An 18,273-nucleotide genomic window follows, 5' to 3' on the forward strand; every position below is an offset into this window, starting at 1 on the left:
CCAGTCATCCCTGTTACCATCACCAGAACACCGGACTTTTTTGAGTGCCCACCTAGGCACACCCGCCGCCCATGCAGAAAGAATCGCTACTCCATTGATTCTGCTTTTGTGATTGCTCATAGAGCCATACACTCGGTATCTTGGAAATATCAAGCACCAGGAAGATTCTTCAGATCGCCGAACCCGCCGGCGTTTCCCTGCTCTCCCAACCAGCTAGACTCAACCAAGGAGTCTTTTGCCTGAAGAAGATATCTGTAGGCGTGCTTGATGGTTGCGTCGCTCACACCAGCAACTTCGCTGATTTGTTTCGTGGACTTCCCAAATCCTAGCAAGTGACTGGCAAAATAGGTGCATGCGGCAGCGTTGGATAATGGACTGCGCCCAGCCAACCCTTCAACAGTAGGTATTTTTTGTGCAAGCTCCCGTGCAATGGTCGAGACGCGGAAAGGCAGTCCAACCATGTTGCAGTACCGGTCACAAAGATCCTCGGGTTTTGTTGACTGAGTGCTCTTGAAACCGAGAAGGTTCCGATTCGCTATGCCACCACTTTCTTCGATAGCCTGAATATTTTCGTTCGATGACTTTGTCAGAAACTTCTCCAGGTTCTTGTATGCCCGTCCGATCTCCTTTTTGGGAACCGATGTCAATCCGAAGATCTCACTAAAGGAACGTGGCGCCTGGTGTTGACGACAGGCAATGAAGAGGCATCCAGCCAAAATAACCTCTGTCTGCTTACCACGGAGGGCGTTGGCTTCATAGACGCGCTTGAAGTACATTTTGGCGGTAGTCTTGATCGTAGCGGTAAGCTTGGCCTTTTCACCCCAAGCCTCGATTTGAGCATAAGCGGTTTGCAGAGCCTTATCCGCCTTGTTTTCCTGCTGCATGGCCTGTGCCTTCTTGAGCTTCCGTGTCTCCTTCGATACATTTGGGCCGCCGCCACCAATCAATGTACCAGCGTTGTTGGTTAGAAACAACTCATTGTCGGCTTCACCGACACGGTTAGGGTCATCGCCTTTGCCTTCATCGGAATTGAAGGTACGCCACTCGGACTCGTAGCTGACTAGACGCTCGGCAAGGACCATTCCACAATTGGCACAGATAGTATCAGCATTCTCCTCGATAAGATCCGGAGGGATCTGCTTGCAATCAGGGCAAACGAGATGTGTGTTGAGATTTTCGCGCCATGCTGGTGTTTCGGGAGGCTGGTTCTCGACGCCCACGGTGGACATCTTGTTTGGTTTGGGAGCGGGTGGTTGGGAAATACTCTTCGTTACTCGTCCACCAATTCTCCCTTGCAGGCGTTGCGTTTGGCGTCGCTTGATCCCCTTGTAAGTCGTCCGGAGGTTGTGATTATTTGCAAAGGTCTTGACGAACAGCGGAGAATACAGTTTGGCGGTGATCAAGGCAAAGGCCGGAGGGGCCGGATTGTGTCCCAGCAGACTGTAGGGTCCTTCCACCTAGTCGAATGTTGTCACACGCGGAATGGAGTGAAGGGTGAAATGTGAAACCGATAGAAAACGAGTTTTAATTTATGAATCAATTTGAATGAGCGAATAGGTAGTGTAGACGCAGACTCGGAGGTCGAGGATCGTCGTACACTGGATAAGGCAGTTTGTCAGTCAGGTCATCAACAAGTGAATGAGACAACCCAAACGCTGAAGCCAAACGATGCTCTTCTCAACTATCTAAAGTGATGTACCTTTCTTGCGTGAAGCCCAAGCGGGGTACTGGGAGTAGTTGTCGCAGGGTGTTTGAATAAGCGCAGGCGTCAACGAAACGAGGTTCTGACTGTGACCGTTCAACCAGTGAAGGTCTCGTGAGTCGTGAAAGCCGGGGGGTTTCTGAACACGAAAAGTCGTCGTCAGTGGATCGTTCTAAGTTGCGCAAGATCGTCAAAGATGCGTTCTGTAATAGATAAACGGCGACAGAGGCAGGGTTGACGGCGTCTGCGATATGTAGATGGCGGGATGGTGGAGAGAAGGTGGTAGAAATGTCAAGGTGAGGCGCAGGTTGGAAATCAGAAGGTATGTCAGCCTACCTGGTGAAATGGCCGGCGGCTGGACTAGAACACGTGATAAGAAAAACAGATTGCTCGAGCACTTAATCCAAAAGCGGTTAGTCTCTGTTCTCGGAGCTACTCTTTCCTTCGTGCTCGACAAAGAGCTTCTTTGTCCAGCGAGAGGAACTTGTTATACCTTTTATCAAACATCAGCAATGGCGCAGTCTCTCAGGGCCAGCGTAAGTTTTACATTCATTTGTCCCTGCTGCTGTTGACAAGTTATCTAGACACGTGTCTTCGCTCGGTTGAGCTCCAGAACGCTCCCAGCTTCTCGCCGAAGCTTCGTCGCTGCCCCAGTTTCAAGGATGCGTCAGTACATTTTCTCTCCCATTCCGAGAAACCTACTCATGAAAAAGCAGCGGACTTGATTCAAGATTTGTACCTCAAAGAATTACGAGCGTATAAACCCCCGCCACAGAAAGCCTCAGATGCTGAGGGGCAGGTTCACAAATTCACACCTCCCGCCGTGCCCAAGTCACCAGAAGAGACCAATCTGGCAAGCGAGATGAAGGAATACGAGGATCAAGTCGTGGAGATCGAAGGACAAGCCGCGCCTGGCGAGACACAACCGGAAGAAGACTTTTTCGAGGACATTGAGGAGGAGGATGCACCAGCACACCATTGATATCGCTGGAAAGAACCAAGATAAAATGGGTTGTACAATCAGTCAGAACATGACATAAAACATCTGGTGCTTCTCGGTCTCCAAGAGAGTGGTCAATCCTGTTCTCCTGCATAACGAACAAAGATGCTACGCAGCATCTCAGCCCCATCACTCACCACGTCCGCAGAAGAATTCCATATCCAGAATTTTGAAGTGAGCCTGAGCCTCGGAAGGATTGACCAGATTTCTAAAACCGGTTGACTCTGGGCAGTGGAATGCCTTGTGAGATCGATGTGTGCCGTGGCATGCATCCCCGTCTCCCGGCCTCTAAGCACGAGTCCATCTACGTTACGCCTCGTCGTGACCATGCTTCTGATGCCGATGTTTTCTACCAGCTGCCACAGACGAGGCTTTTGACGTGATACGCCAAGTCTGTCCATGCATTGCCAAGGTCCGCCGCGCAACAGACTGAAAGCGTGTGCATCCAGGTCCCTCTCACCCTCCAGTCCCAGGTCCGCAGGCCATGATCTGAGAAACCCTTCATTTGTACCCCACAAAATCTGACAGCCCAGGGTAAAGACCACTCGCAGGAGATAGAGGCCGCAGTAGCGGCTGGGTAAGGGTGCTTCATATCTACGTAATCCTCGGTGACGATAAGGCAGGCCGATTGAACAGCTGCGGTGTAAGCATTTCCGTGAGTAATATCCAGGCCAATGGGCAAACCAGCGGTACGAGGTATGCCACAAAAGCGGAGAGTCACGGAGTGCCCACGACACCCTCCAATCCTCAGGTCCCAAGGGGCATGCGTACGCTCCATCTGGCAGGATCCCTCCAGCCGGGATAGGATAATATCCGCACCTGAAAAACGGTATCATTGATCTTCAAAGAGTGGATATACATCAGACGGAAAAAGCAGAGTACTCGGTACATGTTCCTGCGACGATGATGCGATAGGCACTATTGGCGTCAACCTGTATGATAACCCAGTTTTGCTGTGCTGTTTCTGGACAGGCGCCGAGCAAGCGAGAACAGGACCATACAGGCGGGGACCATAGTTGGTTTGAAGTCCAGGCCCGTCGGGGGTTGATGATGCCGACTGTCTCTCTTCAGGCTCACCCAAGGCTCATCGGACAACCATTCGCAAGCGCCCGACGCCCTAAAGGCGCTCCACTGAGTCTAATCCTCCACCTGCGACCTCCAAAACGTGCACCCTGAGCCTGAAGGACTGGGACACTCTTGATTTCCACTGTTTGAACTGATACTGCTCCTTGCTTGCTTGCTTCGTTGTCCATCCTTTGCCTTTCTCTCTATTCTTATTGTCCTTCGTTAATGTACTTACCAATCTTCTGATTCTTCTCCCTCTTTTGTTCTTTGGCCTTCGGAATTCTTGTATATCAGACACTCCCCCAGTGTGCTTATCACTCCCCCAACCCCTTCATTTGCGTCCATCGATCGGCTCCTTCCGGCTGGCTGAATCTGCTGTCCGTCTCGGCTCATGTCGATGTTCTTTCTCTGTTGATTTGTGCCTGATGGCGAGGAGTAGGGAAGGGTTCACATCTTCGGCACTGGCGTGAGCAAAACGACACACGGGGCTTATAGTCTGTGAAATTTGGACACGACGACATCATGGCCGTTGCTGCGCACGTCGAAGGGCAGATTCTGCCCGTCCTCCCAATTCATGCCATGAGTCCCCTGCCAAATCACTCGGGCACAACAGTGTCTTCGCCAGAGTCCTTTCAACCTGATCCTCCGAGGAACTTCGTACGCTCAGCCAGTTTCACCTACCTGCCTGTGTTAGATACCGAGCACTCCGACTCTTCCACAATCAAACGTACCTTCTCCGAACACATCATTTCCCTCCCCTCCGATCCTAAAGTCAAGGTTAACGACAGTATGCATTCAGCAAATTTGGAACTGTTCCGACGTGTTTCCAGAAAAGCGAAGAGGAAAATGCTAGCCGGTGCTCGCTTCTCCCTCTCTCCCGATGACGACGAGCCGCAGCCGCGGGAATCGAGAAACACCAACGGCGATAGAGATGGACAACCAAAAAGCCTCGGCCGCTCTGTCGCAGGAACCCTTCGAACCATTGCACGGAAATCATGGGTTGGCTCTTCATCAAGACCTTCATCTCCCTCTCGACAAGAAAGCAATACTCCAGAGAGAAAGCGAAGTTGGTCACCCAGTAAGCGAAAACTTGCCCATGCTGCGAACTCAGTTACAATCCCGGAGCCGGTGGCATCAAGTCCTCCGCTGCGGACGTCTCCCGAAGAACTCGAATCCAAATTAGAGGATGCCATACAAGCTCAAAGCATTGACCGACGTGGTCCGGTCCCTGGCCCTGTGCACAGGCCACTTTCCATCATACAGCCAAAGAGCAAAAGTGACCCGAATATGAGACGTATGTCAAGAAACTCTTCGACAACTTCTCTGCGGAGCTTTGTGTCGAACGAAAGGTCTCAATCGAGACTTTCGCTGAATAAGGTCCCCCCTCTGCCATCTTCACTTTCCGCCGATCGCTTGGCGGCTCTCAACGCTGAGGCACCACGGAGGAAGGATCCTCTATGGACTGCTTTCAGGACTCTGGATGGCGAGTACAGTGGATTTCAGGCAAAAACAAGCCTTCAGAAGGCCAAAGTGCTTCGATTAACTCTGATCCCGTTTCTTGTCAAGTACGAACACCACCCGTCCCATAAATGTCTGCGAGCCGAGGATCTGGATCGACGAGTAGTTATTCTGAATAAATGGTGGACCGCATTGCTGGAGATGCTTCACGGAGCAAATAACCAGTCGATCTCTGGTACGGACAGGCCTGCGTTCCTGGAGTCTGCAACCAGGATTATGGTTAGGCCAGAATGGAGGATACCAGGCTTCGCTTCTGTTCTGGGAGAAAGTCCCCTACGCCACTCAATTCCTAAGTCAAAGTCGACGAATTCTCTCGAATCAGAAGAGGCAGACTTTTTGGTCGATTCTATCCACCAAAATGTGCGCAACACTTTTGTCCAGAACTTACTTTCTCAGATGGAGTTTGTGACTAGCATCTTGTCGCTACGTACAGCTCCCCAAAGTCTCGTCACCTTTGCTGGAAAAGCATGTGCTTATGCCTTTTTCTTCTGTCCCGGTGTGGGCGAGATGCTGATTAGGTTGTGGAATCTGCCTTCACGCGCTCTGAGACGTATATTCAGACAATTCGGCGTTGAGAATGGAGAGAAGCTTGACTTGGTATCCAGTGCATTGGCAAGGAATTTTCCGCCGTCAGTCCGCAGTCTATGTGTGGGATCTCAAGCAACATTTTCACGCCGAATTCAGCAACGAGGACCAGTTCCCGCAGGCTCGGAAAGGATTAATTGGTATCAACCGTGGGTCGCGAGATGGTCTGGTCACAACAGTGACCTGTTTTTTGTCTTCACCAAGCAGTACCACCTTCTGGCCTCCGAGTTTCTGACGGAAGAGATTTCGTTGAAAGACCGCGCAGCTGTTCCCGGTCTGGTCCCGGTCTGCGCGCAAATGTTGCTCATTTTGGAGACGACGATCTACCGACAAGCCGGTCAACTTGGAGTCGAGAGCTATGCCACCGGTACTGGACCTCATCTGGACAACCCAGATGCCTTGGCTCCGCTGCCGATGACAATCGCAAATGCAACTCGCTCGATAGCGGAGAATCGCTTGATTATGTTGCTGCGGGATGTCATGGGAGATCTGGCTCCTGAACATTCGCTTCTACGCAACCTCTTTTTGTCCTCATTTGACAGTGTCACCAAGGCAGCCACTGTCCAAATCTCCTTGTACAATAACGACGCATGTTTTGTGATTTGTGATTTTATGGAGGAAGTTCTTCCCATCATGTTCCGCTACCACCAGTCATATCTTGATACCCCAGTGCTCGACTGGCCTTTCTGGCTAGAGGTCTGCAATCGGATGTTGCACAGTCAAACCACCCTAACCCAGATACGGTCGATTGCATTTTTGTACAGTACTTGGTCCATTCTAATACATAATGAAGGACGGAAGCGCCAGTTGGTTCTAGAATGTCTGCTGGACCGGAACACATTCGAAAAGCTATTTTGCCACTGGTCACCTATGGTCCGGCATTACTTCTATCGCCTTCTCTGCTGGAAGGTCGCGCGTTACGACGAGCACGTGTCGGACCTGGACTTGTAAGTCGGAGATGTACTTGGTTTTCGTTGGAATAATCACTAACTCCACGGCAGGGAAATTTTGCAGACATTAGCAGCGAGATTGAATAAGTGTTGGGCCAATTATCAATATCTCGCTGCGGAAGCGGAGATGCGAGGGGTTGTGGCACCATCGTCAGCGCCTTGTTCACCTGCACCTAGCCGTGTCCTCCTCATCATCCGCACCGACAGCCAGCCTATTATGACCCCGTCCAAGACACATTTTGAAAGATATTTGCCGCCCGCGATCGTCACTCAGAGCTCGCCCTATCAAAACCATTCTTCAGTTCTTAGCACAATCCCCACGGCAGATTCTCCAGCTCAAGGGAACAGAAAGCGGTGGAGTCTGTTCCGGGGTCTTAATGTCTTTGGCACACCAGGGAACAACCGGCCGGGAGAAGTAACACCGCCCGGAAGCCCCGAAGAACACAGTGTCACCCCTGCCAACGATAGTCCGGGGCCAAATAGTGCCATCCTTGCACCCAAGCGACCAGCTACGCCTCCCCATCAGGCATTTTCATTCAAATTCTCCCTGGAACTCCTGCCAGGGCGCACAAGCGTCGAGAGCAAGAACCGGGTGCTGACAGCGCCTCAACTTCCGCCCAATGCCCGAAGTATCCTCACTGCTCGACGGAGCTCGGAAAGTGCCGGCAGCAATACTAGTAACAGCACTGGTAGCGGTCCGGGCAGCGGCAGCAGCAGAGGCAGCGCGATGAGCAGTGACGATCGAGTTCGAGCCAGAGCAATGGAAGTGAAGCCACTAAAGCCAAGGGACCATGAAATGAGCACGGCACGATACAGCGGCCGATCACTAGCGGAGTGGAACCAGGTGCTGAATGAATGTCGCAGCTTCTATGGCAGACGCAAACAGGAAGGTGTTCCACGAGACAGTCTGGTAGAGACGCCGACCTTGGGAGTGGAGAATTTCCGCATGTTGGGTGGTTGATGCTTTGGTGTGAAGACCCACCACCATCTTTCGACAACCAGCATTTCCTTCGCTTCCTTTGGAGAGATGATTACGAGCAAAGAGCATTAGGGTCACGGATTATGGGCTCGACGGAAGAAACACATTTTGAGACAGCTTGGGTGGACAGAATACGGAATATGGGAGGCGCCATGGATATCCAGATACGAACCAAGGGAAATAACCGTCGGGTGGTACAGAGGTTGGATTGGGATTCGGCGCAGATACATGGTTTCTGGTTCTGGACATATGGTTGGAGGCTGGACATGAAGATTGATTTCGCTGGCAAAACAAGATCAGTGCACCGTCAGATCTCGGATCTCTTAGGACCTCGGTACTCGAGACGGAACAATAGGACTCGCAGATATCTATCAGCACTTCCGTGATTGTGCGTTCTCCGTACCAGCTATTCGGTACATGTCCAAGAGTCGCAGATGTAGTGGCCTCAGGTGCTGCGGGTCTTTCCCATTTTCAGCCTGTCCCCTGCCTGCTCCTACCCCCACGACCCCATCCAGCCCCACTGACCCCCAACTTTCCAGTGCTACGGACAACTGTGTGTCCTTCTCGCTGGTACTAGTGGCCTAGTCTTGCCCTTGCACAGTGTTTGGGTGCTGGCTACTTCTGGAAAGCCGGTAGTGACTCTCCGCACTTGGATTATAACCGAGGCTGTCTATCTCTTGATGCGTGGATGCTAACAATGCTCGAGTCAGGACAATCATTCACAAACCATGAACTACGGCTGGGTTGATGGGAAGCTGTACCTCGTGCCTCCGGTGCCAATCAGTCGATCGGTCTGAACAATTTTTTCCCAAGTCTATCATCTACCTGTTTCTATCTTCGTGGTGATCTACCTTGCTCTTTAAATCAACTGCTGCGCTCCTCCCTCACATCGTACTACCACCCAACTGCCCAGCAAGCCAGCTACCCTCCAACGAGCTGCTCACAGAGGACAGTCACGATGCCTATCTTTAAATCGCTGCAGCCGCCAATTGATTGTTTGTCCTCCCCGTCTTGCTACCCCCCCATTCTCTGCTTGATCTTTGAGCTAACACACCCGTCTTCCTACATCTAGTGCCATGGCATCTACCCGTATGGACCTGGCTCTTCGATTCCGAATATAGTCCAATGCGACACTACAAACCGGAAGACATCCAGGGCTTCACAAATGCTGCGACAAAAGAGGTAATGCGCGTGTTACCTCCCACATCCGCCCCAGAGTGACGGCATGGCTGATCTGTTCGTATACAGCACCTCAGCTATGTCGACCTTAGACAGCACACTATCCACCTTTCCACCGCCCTCGCGAAGAATTACGGCCTCCTGCAAGGCCAGACTGTTGCTCTCTTCTCCCCCAATACTGTGTGGTACCCGTGCGCCATGTTTGGCGTGTTGCGTGCTGGAGGCGTTATCAGCGGTGCTTCCCCGGCCTACAACATCGAGGAAATGACATACGCCTTGAAGACTGCGGAGGCCAAATTCTTGTTCACGGTACCGAGCTCCATGGAGGTGGCGGCTGCCGCGGCCAAGAATGCGGGAATCCCCCAGAGCAGAGTGTTCCTGCTGGAGGGGCAAATGGAGGGTTTCACAACCATGAAGGAGCTGCTTGAGATGGGTCGCTCACACGGCCCAGAGGGACAGGTCGAACAGTTCCGCCTCCCACCTGGCAAGAAGAACAAGGACGTTTGTGGCTTCCTGTCCTTCAGCTCCGGTACTACTGGCTTGCCGAAGGCTGTCATGATTGCACATTCAAACGTCATTGCTCAGTGTCTCCAAATTCGACAGATCACGCCGGCAACCTTACGACGTATTCTTGCCGTGTTGCCTCTCTTCCACATCACGGGTCTTGTGCATCAGATGCATCTACCTATCCTCCTCAACGCTAATGTCTATATGTTACCGGCATTCACCATGGAGGCTACACTGCAAACCGTCCAAGACTACAAACTCGAGGAAATGCTTCTTGTCCCACCGATTATTATCCGGCTGGTTCGCGATGAAAAGACTCTCGCAAAGTACGACCTTAGCTCTCTACGCCGCTTCAGTTCAGGCGCTGCTCCCGTAAGCCCGGAGATCCTTGAACTCCTCAAGAGACGCTTCCCCGGGACGGGCTTCAAGCAAGGCTACGGCATGACTGAGTCATGTTCGTGTATTACTGCACATCCACCTGAGAAGTATGACTATAAATATGCGTTCCGGGTAGGCACCATTGTCGCGTCTACGGAGGTGAAGATCGTCGACCCGGATACAGGACGGGAATGTGGGCTGAACGAACCGGGGGAGATCTGGGCACGAGGTCCACAGGTTGTTATGGGTTATCTAAATAATCCGAAAGCCACCCGGGAGACATTTGATCAGGATGGATTCTTGCATACCGGCGATATCGGGACCATCGACGAAGAAGGGCTGATCACGATCACAGTAAGTACTGAACATCGTTGTCGTTTCGATTTAGGCTGACGGGGTGTCCCAGGATCGGTTGAAGGAGATGATCAAGGTGAAGGGGATCGGTGTTGCGCCTGCTGAGCTCGAAGATCTTCTCCTTGGGCACGAAGACGTCGAAGATGTCGCCGTGCTCGGAATCTCCGATGACTATTCGGGCGAGCGACCCAAGGCCTACGTTGTGCTTAAAGCTTCCAAGAAACCGGGCGACCTACAAGCCACTGGCAAGAAGATCATCAAATACGTCCAGGAGAAGAAGGTGCGGCATAAGTGGATCACCGAAATTGAGTTTGTCGACGAGATCCCAAAGAGCCCCAGCGGGAAGATCCTCAGGAGAGTGTTGCGCGACATGGCCAAGACCGGGAAGAGAGGTGTCGTTGTCAAGGACGACCGAGAAAGAGCAAGGCTATAGATTTAAGCAGAGCAGAGACCAAGGATGCCAGAGTTGACAGGAAATTGCTCATGCAGTCAACTTTACGATCGAGGCAGCTCAAGCAATTGGGGAAGAGATGGAGGAATGGAACGCAGAGGCCAGGGAGGAAAGATGCGCTCTATCGAGGGACATTCAACAGGTGTCGAGATAGGTCACAGAGACACAGAGTGAGGGAGTCAGAGTTTCTCCCTAACCAAAGCCACCCTAGTTGCCCAAGTCTCGACAACCGACTCGTCAAAACCAGCACGACGCCAGGACCTTGGAATCGGTCCTCAGGATTGAAATCTTCCGCCTGCGTTGGCTGTGTGCCTCTTACACATTTCCTGGCTCCCATATCGGTCTTTTTGTCGTCGATCAAGCATCATTTATTCGTTGAGCTGGGGCTATGTGTGGGAGGCCGTCGATATATACATTCCCATATACCTCGTACTTTTGGCGATATCTATTGTCTATATGTCTATATATCTCCAATACTTGGATAGATATACACATACACACATACATGCTTGACATCTGCTTTTCCATCGCCGTTCTCCTCGAAGGAGAAAGTAGGCCTCTGTCAAGGCATCACTGGTACGGAGCACACAGGAAAACGCTTCTGATAGTCCTGCATATTGCTAGCGGAGGGGAATGCTATCTGTGTACCATTCTCACTGACTGTGCGCTTCCATAGAGCAAAGATGCCGGGGAACTTCTCTCACCAGTTAGAAGCGATATGAAAGCAGGCGGGGTCAATAAACATGCTAATCGGAATTCCAAATCATACTTGGACTCTATCATACAATACAAGAAAACACCCATCACCTTTATTTCATCATCCTTGGCTTCTCTGTGCTGGGCTGCTATGCTGCTACAGCCCCAATAAAAGAGAATCGCCCAAGGTTGGGCCAACAAAACATCCATATTCGCCCTTCAAGACAGCACCAGATTGTCAATTTTGAGGGGGATTTTCCCCATGTGCTCGTTACCCTCTCATTCCACTTGTCATGTTTCAGTGTGCACCATGATTTTGCTACCCAAACAAAATCGGCCGCAGCACTACGCAATCATACCGTCATGCTGCTGCAATGATACTCCTCCTTCAGGAGCTGAGGGGTTCAGCCTGGCGGTGCAGCACGTCGTCGGAGGTATCTGGGAGGTCTGTCTTGGGTGCCGAGGGGAAATCACCCTCCTTCACTGGAGCCTTACCAGTGGTCGGAGAAGGGATCCTCTGACGGGCACCCCCAACCATCTCTTGAGCTTTGGCCGCATATGTCCCAGTGTATTGCTTCATCGTGTCGAGACCCTTGCTAGTGTGTTGAGCGGTCAAGTCGCGGATCTGGGTCGTCTGTTGGCCAATGACATTTCCGGCGTGCTCGAGTTGAGAATCAATGAATTCCTTGTTCTCGATGTAGATCAAGGGACCGAGGAAGAGGGCGCAGCTGGCAATCAATGCCATACCCCAGAAAGGGACGATTTTGATGAGATAGTAGGTCAAGAATGCAGTCAAGAAAGCCTGGAACGGTCAGCATCACATGTTTCCTTCTACGCCTGGCCCAACTTACAGCTGCAGTTACAGGGACATTCTCGGCGAAGACGATGCGTTGGATCTCGATGACGAAAAAGTTGATCAGGTTTTCTAGGTCGTCGAGGGAAGCTTCGAGGGTCTCCTTGGGAATCTTGTAGTACCGTCGGGGTCGGAGAGTACCGGCCACACTAGAGCCCATCAACGCCTTGCTCGAACCCTCTGCGAGCGTGACGACTGCATCCAAATTTAGCAAATCCCCGTCCCAACTGCACAATTGTTTAGACATACCACCAAGTGTCATCCAGGTAATCTTGATCACATATCGAATGATGGGCAGGTAGCGGCAAGCGAAGATGAAGGCAACGACGGAGGCAAACGTGATCCCGGTGGCTCGCTTGTTCTTCCACTGGAACATATCATTTAGCCACACTTTTCATCTGAGAAATATCAGAGACACTTACGCTCAACAAAGTGTAGAAAAAGGAATGGTAGTCTGACACAAAGTTAGCTGAGTGATTTTTCAAGGACAGCGATTTTGGCCTACGCGTCAAAGTAGTATCGTTGGCAGCAGTGTACGAAGGAGGTTGTCGAGAACTAGCAAGATCGCTGAATTCGGACTTGGTGGACGCAGCTTGGTCCTTGACGGAGGTTGCCACGGGGCCTATTGAGGAATCAGCTAGGGGCACCTTGTTTGTTATTTTGACACCAGCAAGTTTACCATTGACAATATTCTGAGTGATGGGGTGTTCTGTCACAGTGTTGACCGCTGAGGCGGCATCTGGCAATCTGTTAGTGGGCGAAGGAGGCATCGGTTCAAGTCAAATCCTGGTCATGAGATGTTAGCTATCTTTGGCTTGTTTGGACAAGAGTGTGACGTATAGCAGTATCTTGCATACCTTACTGTTGACAAAGGCATCTTTCAGGGTGGGTTCACTGGTCCCATTGGTGGTGGGAGCAGGGGCAGAATCGTCCGCAGTAGACATGTCGGTATGTGTAGGTAGCTCTGAGGATGGATCGTAGCCTTCAGCAGACATCTGTTAGGAAGGTGTGCAAAGGAGGAAGTCGGAAGTAACGCAGACTACGAGGTGTAGTAACGGGATAGGGTCGTCGACTGACTTTTGGGAGACGGGCAGCAGTAAGGAATACGATCGGGACAATGGGACGGATTGATGAGATATGAGGATGGATGAATTAAGGAAGCAGCTTGCAGCAGGCCAAAGGATGAATTTTGAAGAGGACGAGGTGTTCTGTTTGTGAGAGTTGACAGGTTGATGTGTGGGACGTCAGTTTGTGGTGATCTCTGGGAAAACCTGCGGGAGCTGCAGGCGGTTTCATTTTGATTGACTCCATCCCTGGCACCTGCAGCACCAACGCCCGCCTGTTGGGTGGAAGCGGCACCTGGGCCACTCTGACGCAACAGCCCTGGCACCACTGGAACCTTTTCCCTTTGGGCCTTCGACTATTCGTCCTAGGCAGCCCTGAGGGGAGTTCTGGGGGGGTTGACCTTATTCCCTGCTTTCTGCCTCCTTCCATTGTTATCCTCGACACCAAGTGATACCAGTGGTCGAGATGGTCGCGTGCTCTCCCTCCAGTATTCGTACTTTGTACAGATATGCACATCAGTCCACCTCCCGCCTTAGCGCATAAACAATCAATCAAATAATATTTGTCCCTCTGTTCTCTGTCGCATCTCATGGTTTTTCTGGCCCTGGGCTTACAAGTAGTGTTCTGCGATTCCTCCTATTTGATGATCTTGACAAGCTCCATCTCATCTTTTCCCGTCTGTCCTGAAAAATAACCTGGTTTACTCATTCCGCGTGGAAGCCTTGGTTGATGCCAACCGACCACCGATTGTTTCACTTTATTTTGGCCGGCGATCCGATTACATACTACGAGTTTGGAGAACGGTACCAATGGGGGTAATGAGGATTGTGCAGATTTTGACATGTGATAATCCCTTGGCTTGGCATCATTTTGTACACACAGCCTTTCCAGCCTTGCGTGCGCATCAGGCTTGTCGAGCTCCCGTCTCCTATTTTCAGCGGCCCTCAATTGCCTCGAGTCAACCTACTTTTCATACCGTGTCTCTCTAAGGATTTGCATTGGAGTTGTCCCCAGGTGACGGGCCAAAGAATGACATTCTAAGACGACTCTAGATCGCTTAGCCTCTAATATTCGCCTCTATCTGGGCCCTCTTCTCCCTCGCTCAAGCCGTCATCTTCCGCACTCATTGAATCTGATGTCAAGGGCGCTCCGTCTTCGCCTTTTGTTTTGCGGCCTCGGGAACCATAGGAGATCACTTTCCACCCGTTGGCCTTGGTAGGGTCTTTCACATACTCTGACATTGGGAACTGTTGAGATCGTTAGTATCGATCAAGACTGCCATTGCATCCCGGTAACTTACATAGTGATCATTCTTTTTCATCGTCACCACCCATGGCACGTTGTCAAATGTCATTGCCCTCAACCGGAAGTACGTGTTATCATCAATCTTGTTGACTTCTTTGACGAATGCATCCAAGTCCGGAGTCTTCACTCCGTTCACATGAGTCACAAAATTGGTAGGTGCGAGCCCATATTGATAGGCTGGCGACCCGCGACTCCTAGCACTGACGTATATCTCCGAATGAAGCTTGCTGATCTGCTGTCGGACGGCGTGATGTGGCTTTTGAAGGACCGCTCCGCAGAAGATGACTGCCCGTGAGGTCTCCAAGTCTTCTGTAGGCACAGTCGGGACGCGAAGGCGAATCTCCTTGCCCTTCCGAACAACGAGCGCATCGAGCCATTCCTTGTCATACATGATATCGAAATCACTGACCCGAGTAATAAGTTGGTCATTGAGAGTTAAGATGATGTCGCCTTCTTGTAGTAATTGTCCGTCATTAGGTCCGTTGGCTGGACCACAGTCCACTTTCCTGACAATAAACAACTGATGTCGTGATGGATTCGCCTTGGCTACTTTCGAGATCCATTCTTCTGAGACCCCCATGATCCGACACTGCGACATCTGAACCACATAGGACTCCATATTTAGAATCCGAAGTTTGGGTATGATACCGGATCGGATCTGGTCGATGACTGGCTTGATCATGCTCGTAGCCAAGCCGAGATGGTATTCCGTGTCTCGATGACTACCTTGGCTTCTCTCCCCCATGTAGGTGAGCCACAGAGCTTGCACTGTGCCGTCGGCGCTCATCAGTACGCCAGACGCACACTGGGAAGATAAGCCCGTATCGATGGTAATGGCGTCGAGGTTGACCGCTCGATACCTGGGAGCCGCTGCATTTGCAGGTATCCCGACCGCTGTAATGTCCGTGACCGTCGTTTTCGCAACGACGGCTCTATGGTTCTGGTTGAAGCCCACGAAGATCGTGTCAGCGCCTTGCTTGATCATCTCGGTAGATAGCTTCGCAGTTTGCACCGGTGCATGTACCAGTGAGGGATCGTATTGAATCACAGTGTAGTTGGTCAACGGGTGAAGAAACACAACTTTCCCCTCGATTTGTATCGAATCAGCAACCGTCACAGTAATGTCACACAGGTCGTACGGAACTGTGGCTCGGGACACCACCACCAGGCCTTTCTCGGCGTCAATCACCAATCCAAAACCCGTTCTCCGCGCTTGAGGGTACCCATCAATTTTAACGGGCATGTAACATGTTATCTTAAGAAAGGATCGAATGATTTCGGCCGCAGCAGGCAGATTGACGCCGTCCAGCTGGATGAAATCTGCCGACTTTGGCACTTGTGGTATCGCGGGCAGCGCCTTTCCAAGGTCCTTGAAATCCCAGAGTCCGGTCTCATCATTTCGCACGGACAACCTCATTTTTGGATGCCAATGTCGATCGATATGGACGATCGTAGTGGCCCGAGTATGAAGATCCCTAATATGTCGGTATGAAATGACGATTCGAGATCGGTCAGGAATGGTTTTCATAACCTCAATGAAGGTGTCGAGGTCGGGTGTCGGTTTCTGGTCCACTGTGTCAATGATCCACCCAGAAAGAGCGCTATCGAGTTTGAACGAGCCGGCAGCTTCACACACATACAGCCCTTTACAGGCGATGGCGTATAACCGAGCTTGCTGATAGGACAAATTGTGAAAGCTTCCGCCAGCCACTGTGACAAATCGGTCTGGGGTAATTGCATGAAGATCTTCCACCGCCAGTGTCACTTCGTGATCTTCGCCCCCGCGCTGAAACAAGAGGTCGACCTTGCCACCAACGCTGGAGTCAAGAATGGCGTCAAGTTTGACGAAGGACGTCAATAACTCCCCGTTGACCTTGATCAAAACATCCCCTTCCTGGATCTTGTTATCGGCAGGTCCTTCAGGTAGTACAATCTCGGCGACAAGCATACTGTTCTCTTTCGGATGGACTTTTCGGACTGCTGATTCCCAGTTAGGTGTCAAACCTAACCTTCGACAATCGTCAAAGGGTTTCAGCATCCATTGGGTCTGGATCGTCCCTCGGTTGATTGGTTCTCCTCGTTGAAGGCACTGAAGCGCACGTAAGGGACGGTCAAGCGGTAGGAAATAATCAGTGGCGGCACCATCGATACGGCCGCCTGCCTGTAAAGCAACCGCATGTCCATTTAAATTGACCACGGGACTGCCGGAGCTTCCGCCTGTAGCGGCAGCAGCAGCTTGGATATAGTTGGTGTTGAAGTCACTATAGCCTTCCCCATACTCTGGAGCATTGCGATCGAGCCGACTGATAACCCCCGAGAGAATGCTGAGCTTCTCACCAGCGTCGTTGCCGACTACCCTTATTTCCACGCCCACTCTTGCCGACTCCGGCTGTAGTTTGAGTGCTTGGACATTCATATACTTGATAGCTTTAGGATCGAATTTCAGGATGCCAAAATCGTGGACAGGGTCGCGATAGACAGGTTTCACGTCGCACTAGGTGAGGTTATTGTCAGCAGTCGGTCAAATTGGCAGGCATCTGGGGTGAGCAAACTGTAACCCACCTCTTCATGGTTGTCGAACACGCAATAACCCCAAAACGGACCGGCACAGACGACATGGCGATTGGTCATGATGTAGCCATTTTCGGCGTCAACCACGAACCCCGTAGCTTGGGAAGAAAGGGACAAGTCGGTGTCAAAAGAGCAGGTCTGGCAGAAGTGAATGGACACCACACTCTTAATAACTCGCTCTATAGTAGCCTGCCATTCTGGTGAATCGCCTGCGGCAGGAACGGGATTGATGATGGGGACTGAGGTCGAGTCGGCCTCGATATCGTAGACAGAGCCATTTTGAGGAGTAGCGTTTCCGGGTGTAGGCACTCCATTTTCCGGCTTCAGTTGTTTCTTGGGTCTCTCCAACGCCGACGTGGGGCTTGTCCTTCTCTTCAGTCTCAGTTCGCCATTGGCAGACATATCGGAAAGAGCAGAGGCAGAGAAAGGGCGAGGACGCTGTGATGTTGCCAAAGGATTTTGGAGGCGTCGGAGGCGGGTATGCAGTAGGGATGTTGCAGATCGGAAGGATGCAGCGGTACCTTCCGGCGGTATTCTGGGGTGAGCGGATAGTTTATGTATGAATGTAAAAGGTTGACAGGATGTCCTGAGGCGATGGGCGCGTAAGAGGGTTGTGAAGACGGCACTGTGAGAAAAGTTCGATGCAGAAATATCGCAGACCCGATTGAAAGTAGAAGATGCCCTAGAGAGATTGGGGCAGATACTGGATATCATCCAGGTTATGAAATACAGCCCACAAAGGTCAACAGATGCTCCAGAAGCAACAACTACTTTAACGTCGCCAGTAAAAGCAATGCAGTGTTGATTCCGACCAAGACAAGGCTGAGCTGCGCTGGAAATAATATTAATGCCTCAGCCTTAGGCAGGAACAACTCCCCTCCACCGTCGACTCTTGGCGCCTTGTGACTGAGCCTCGACACTCGTTACAGGTTTTCCGTTAGCGAGGACTGACTGACGAACATGACTACAGGAGATAGTGAATTGAATTGTCATCGTGAACATCCTGAGGAATCCATCATCCCAAGGAGATACTAAAGGTCATTGCTGCACCTGAAACGACTTTAATCATTGAGAGTATCACATTGAGCCTGTAAATGGTTCCAAATACCGCAAGT

General features: G+C 51.3%; 6 protein-coding genes across 6 annotated transcripts; 3 read left to right on the forward strand and 3 right to left on the reverse strand.

Moving 5' to 3' along the window:
- Positions 1-149: 149 nt before the first annotated feature.
- Positions 150-1,229, reverse strand: Z517_07400 (uncharacterized protein; the record flags this gene model as incomplete). The annotated part of the gene is made up of 1 exon (XM_013429137.1): positions 150-1,229. The coding sequence occupies one exon, from the start codon at positions 1,227-1,229 to the stop codon at positions 150-152; it is 1,080 nt and encodes a 359-aa protein (XP_013284591.1).
- Positions 1,230-2,214: 985 nt separating this feature from the next.
- On the forward strand, positions 2,215-2,684 carry Z517_07401 (uncharacterized protein; the record flags this gene model as incomplete). The annotated part of the gene is made up of 2 exons (XM_013429138.1): positions 2,215-2,238; positions 2,316-2,684. The coding sequence occupies 2 exons, from the start codon at positions 2,215-2,217 to the stop codon at positions 2,682-2,684; spliced, it is 393 nt and encodes a 130-aa protein (XP_013284592.1).
- A 1,605-nt stretch (positions 2,685-4,289) lies between these two features.
- Positions 4,290-7,781, forward strand: Z517_07402 (uncharacterized protein; the record flags this gene model as incomplete). The annotated part of the gene is made up of 2 exons (XM_013429139.1): positions 4,290-6,817; positions 6,872-7,781. 2 exons carry the CDS (start codon positions 4,290-4,292, stop codon positions 7,779-7,781), a joined length of 3,438 nt encoding a protein of 1,145 aa, XP_013284593.1.
- Positions 7,782-8,757: 976 nt separating this feature from the next.
- On the forward strand, positions 8,758-10,650 carry Z517_07403 (uncharacterized protein; the record flags this gene model as incomplete). Its single annotated transcript, XM_013429140.1, has 4 exons — positions 8,758-8,794; positions 8,872-8,981; positions 9,048-10,217; positions 10,270-10,650. 4 exons carry the CDS (start codon positions 8,758-8,760, stop codon positions 10,648-10,650), a joined length of 1,698 nt encoding a protein of 565 aa, XP_013284594.1.
- Positions 10,651-11,752: 1,102 nt separating this feature from the next.
- On the reverse strand, positions 11,753-13,212 carry Z517_07404 (uncharacterized protein; the record flags this gene model as incomplete). The annotated part of the gene is made up of 7 exons (XM_013429141.1): positions 11,753-12,166; positions 12,216-12,412; positions 12,467-12,584; positions 12,640-12,671; positions 12,723-12,839; positions 12,897-12,956; positions 13,080-13,212. The coding sequence occupies 7 exons, from the start codon at positions 13,210-13,212 to the stop codon at positions 11,753-11,755; spliced, it is 1,071 nt and encodes a 356-aa protein (XP_013284595.1).
- Positions 13,213-14,346: 1,134 nt separating this feature from the next.
- Positions 14,347-17,560, reverse strand: Z517_07405 (Pro-apoptotic serine protease nma111; the record flags this gene model as incomplete). Its single annotated transcript, XM_013429142.1, has 3 exons — positions 14,347-14,529; positions 14,583-17,081; positions 17,150-17,560. The coding sequence occupies 3 exons, from the start codon at positions 17,558-17,560 to the stop codon at positions 14,347-14,349; spliced, it is 3,093 nt and encodes a 1,030-aa protein (XP_013284596.1).
- Positions 17,561-18,273: the final 713 nt, after the last annotated feature.

This window comes from Fonsecaea pedrosoi (assembly GCF_000835455.1).
Source record: "Fonsecaea pedrosoi CBS 271.37 unplaced genomic scaffold supercont1.4, whole genome shotgun sequence".
Taxonomy (NCBI): Eukaryota; Fungi; Ascomycota; class Eurotiomycetes; order Chaetothyriales; family Herpotrichiellaceae; genus Fonsecaea; species Fonsecaea pedrosoi.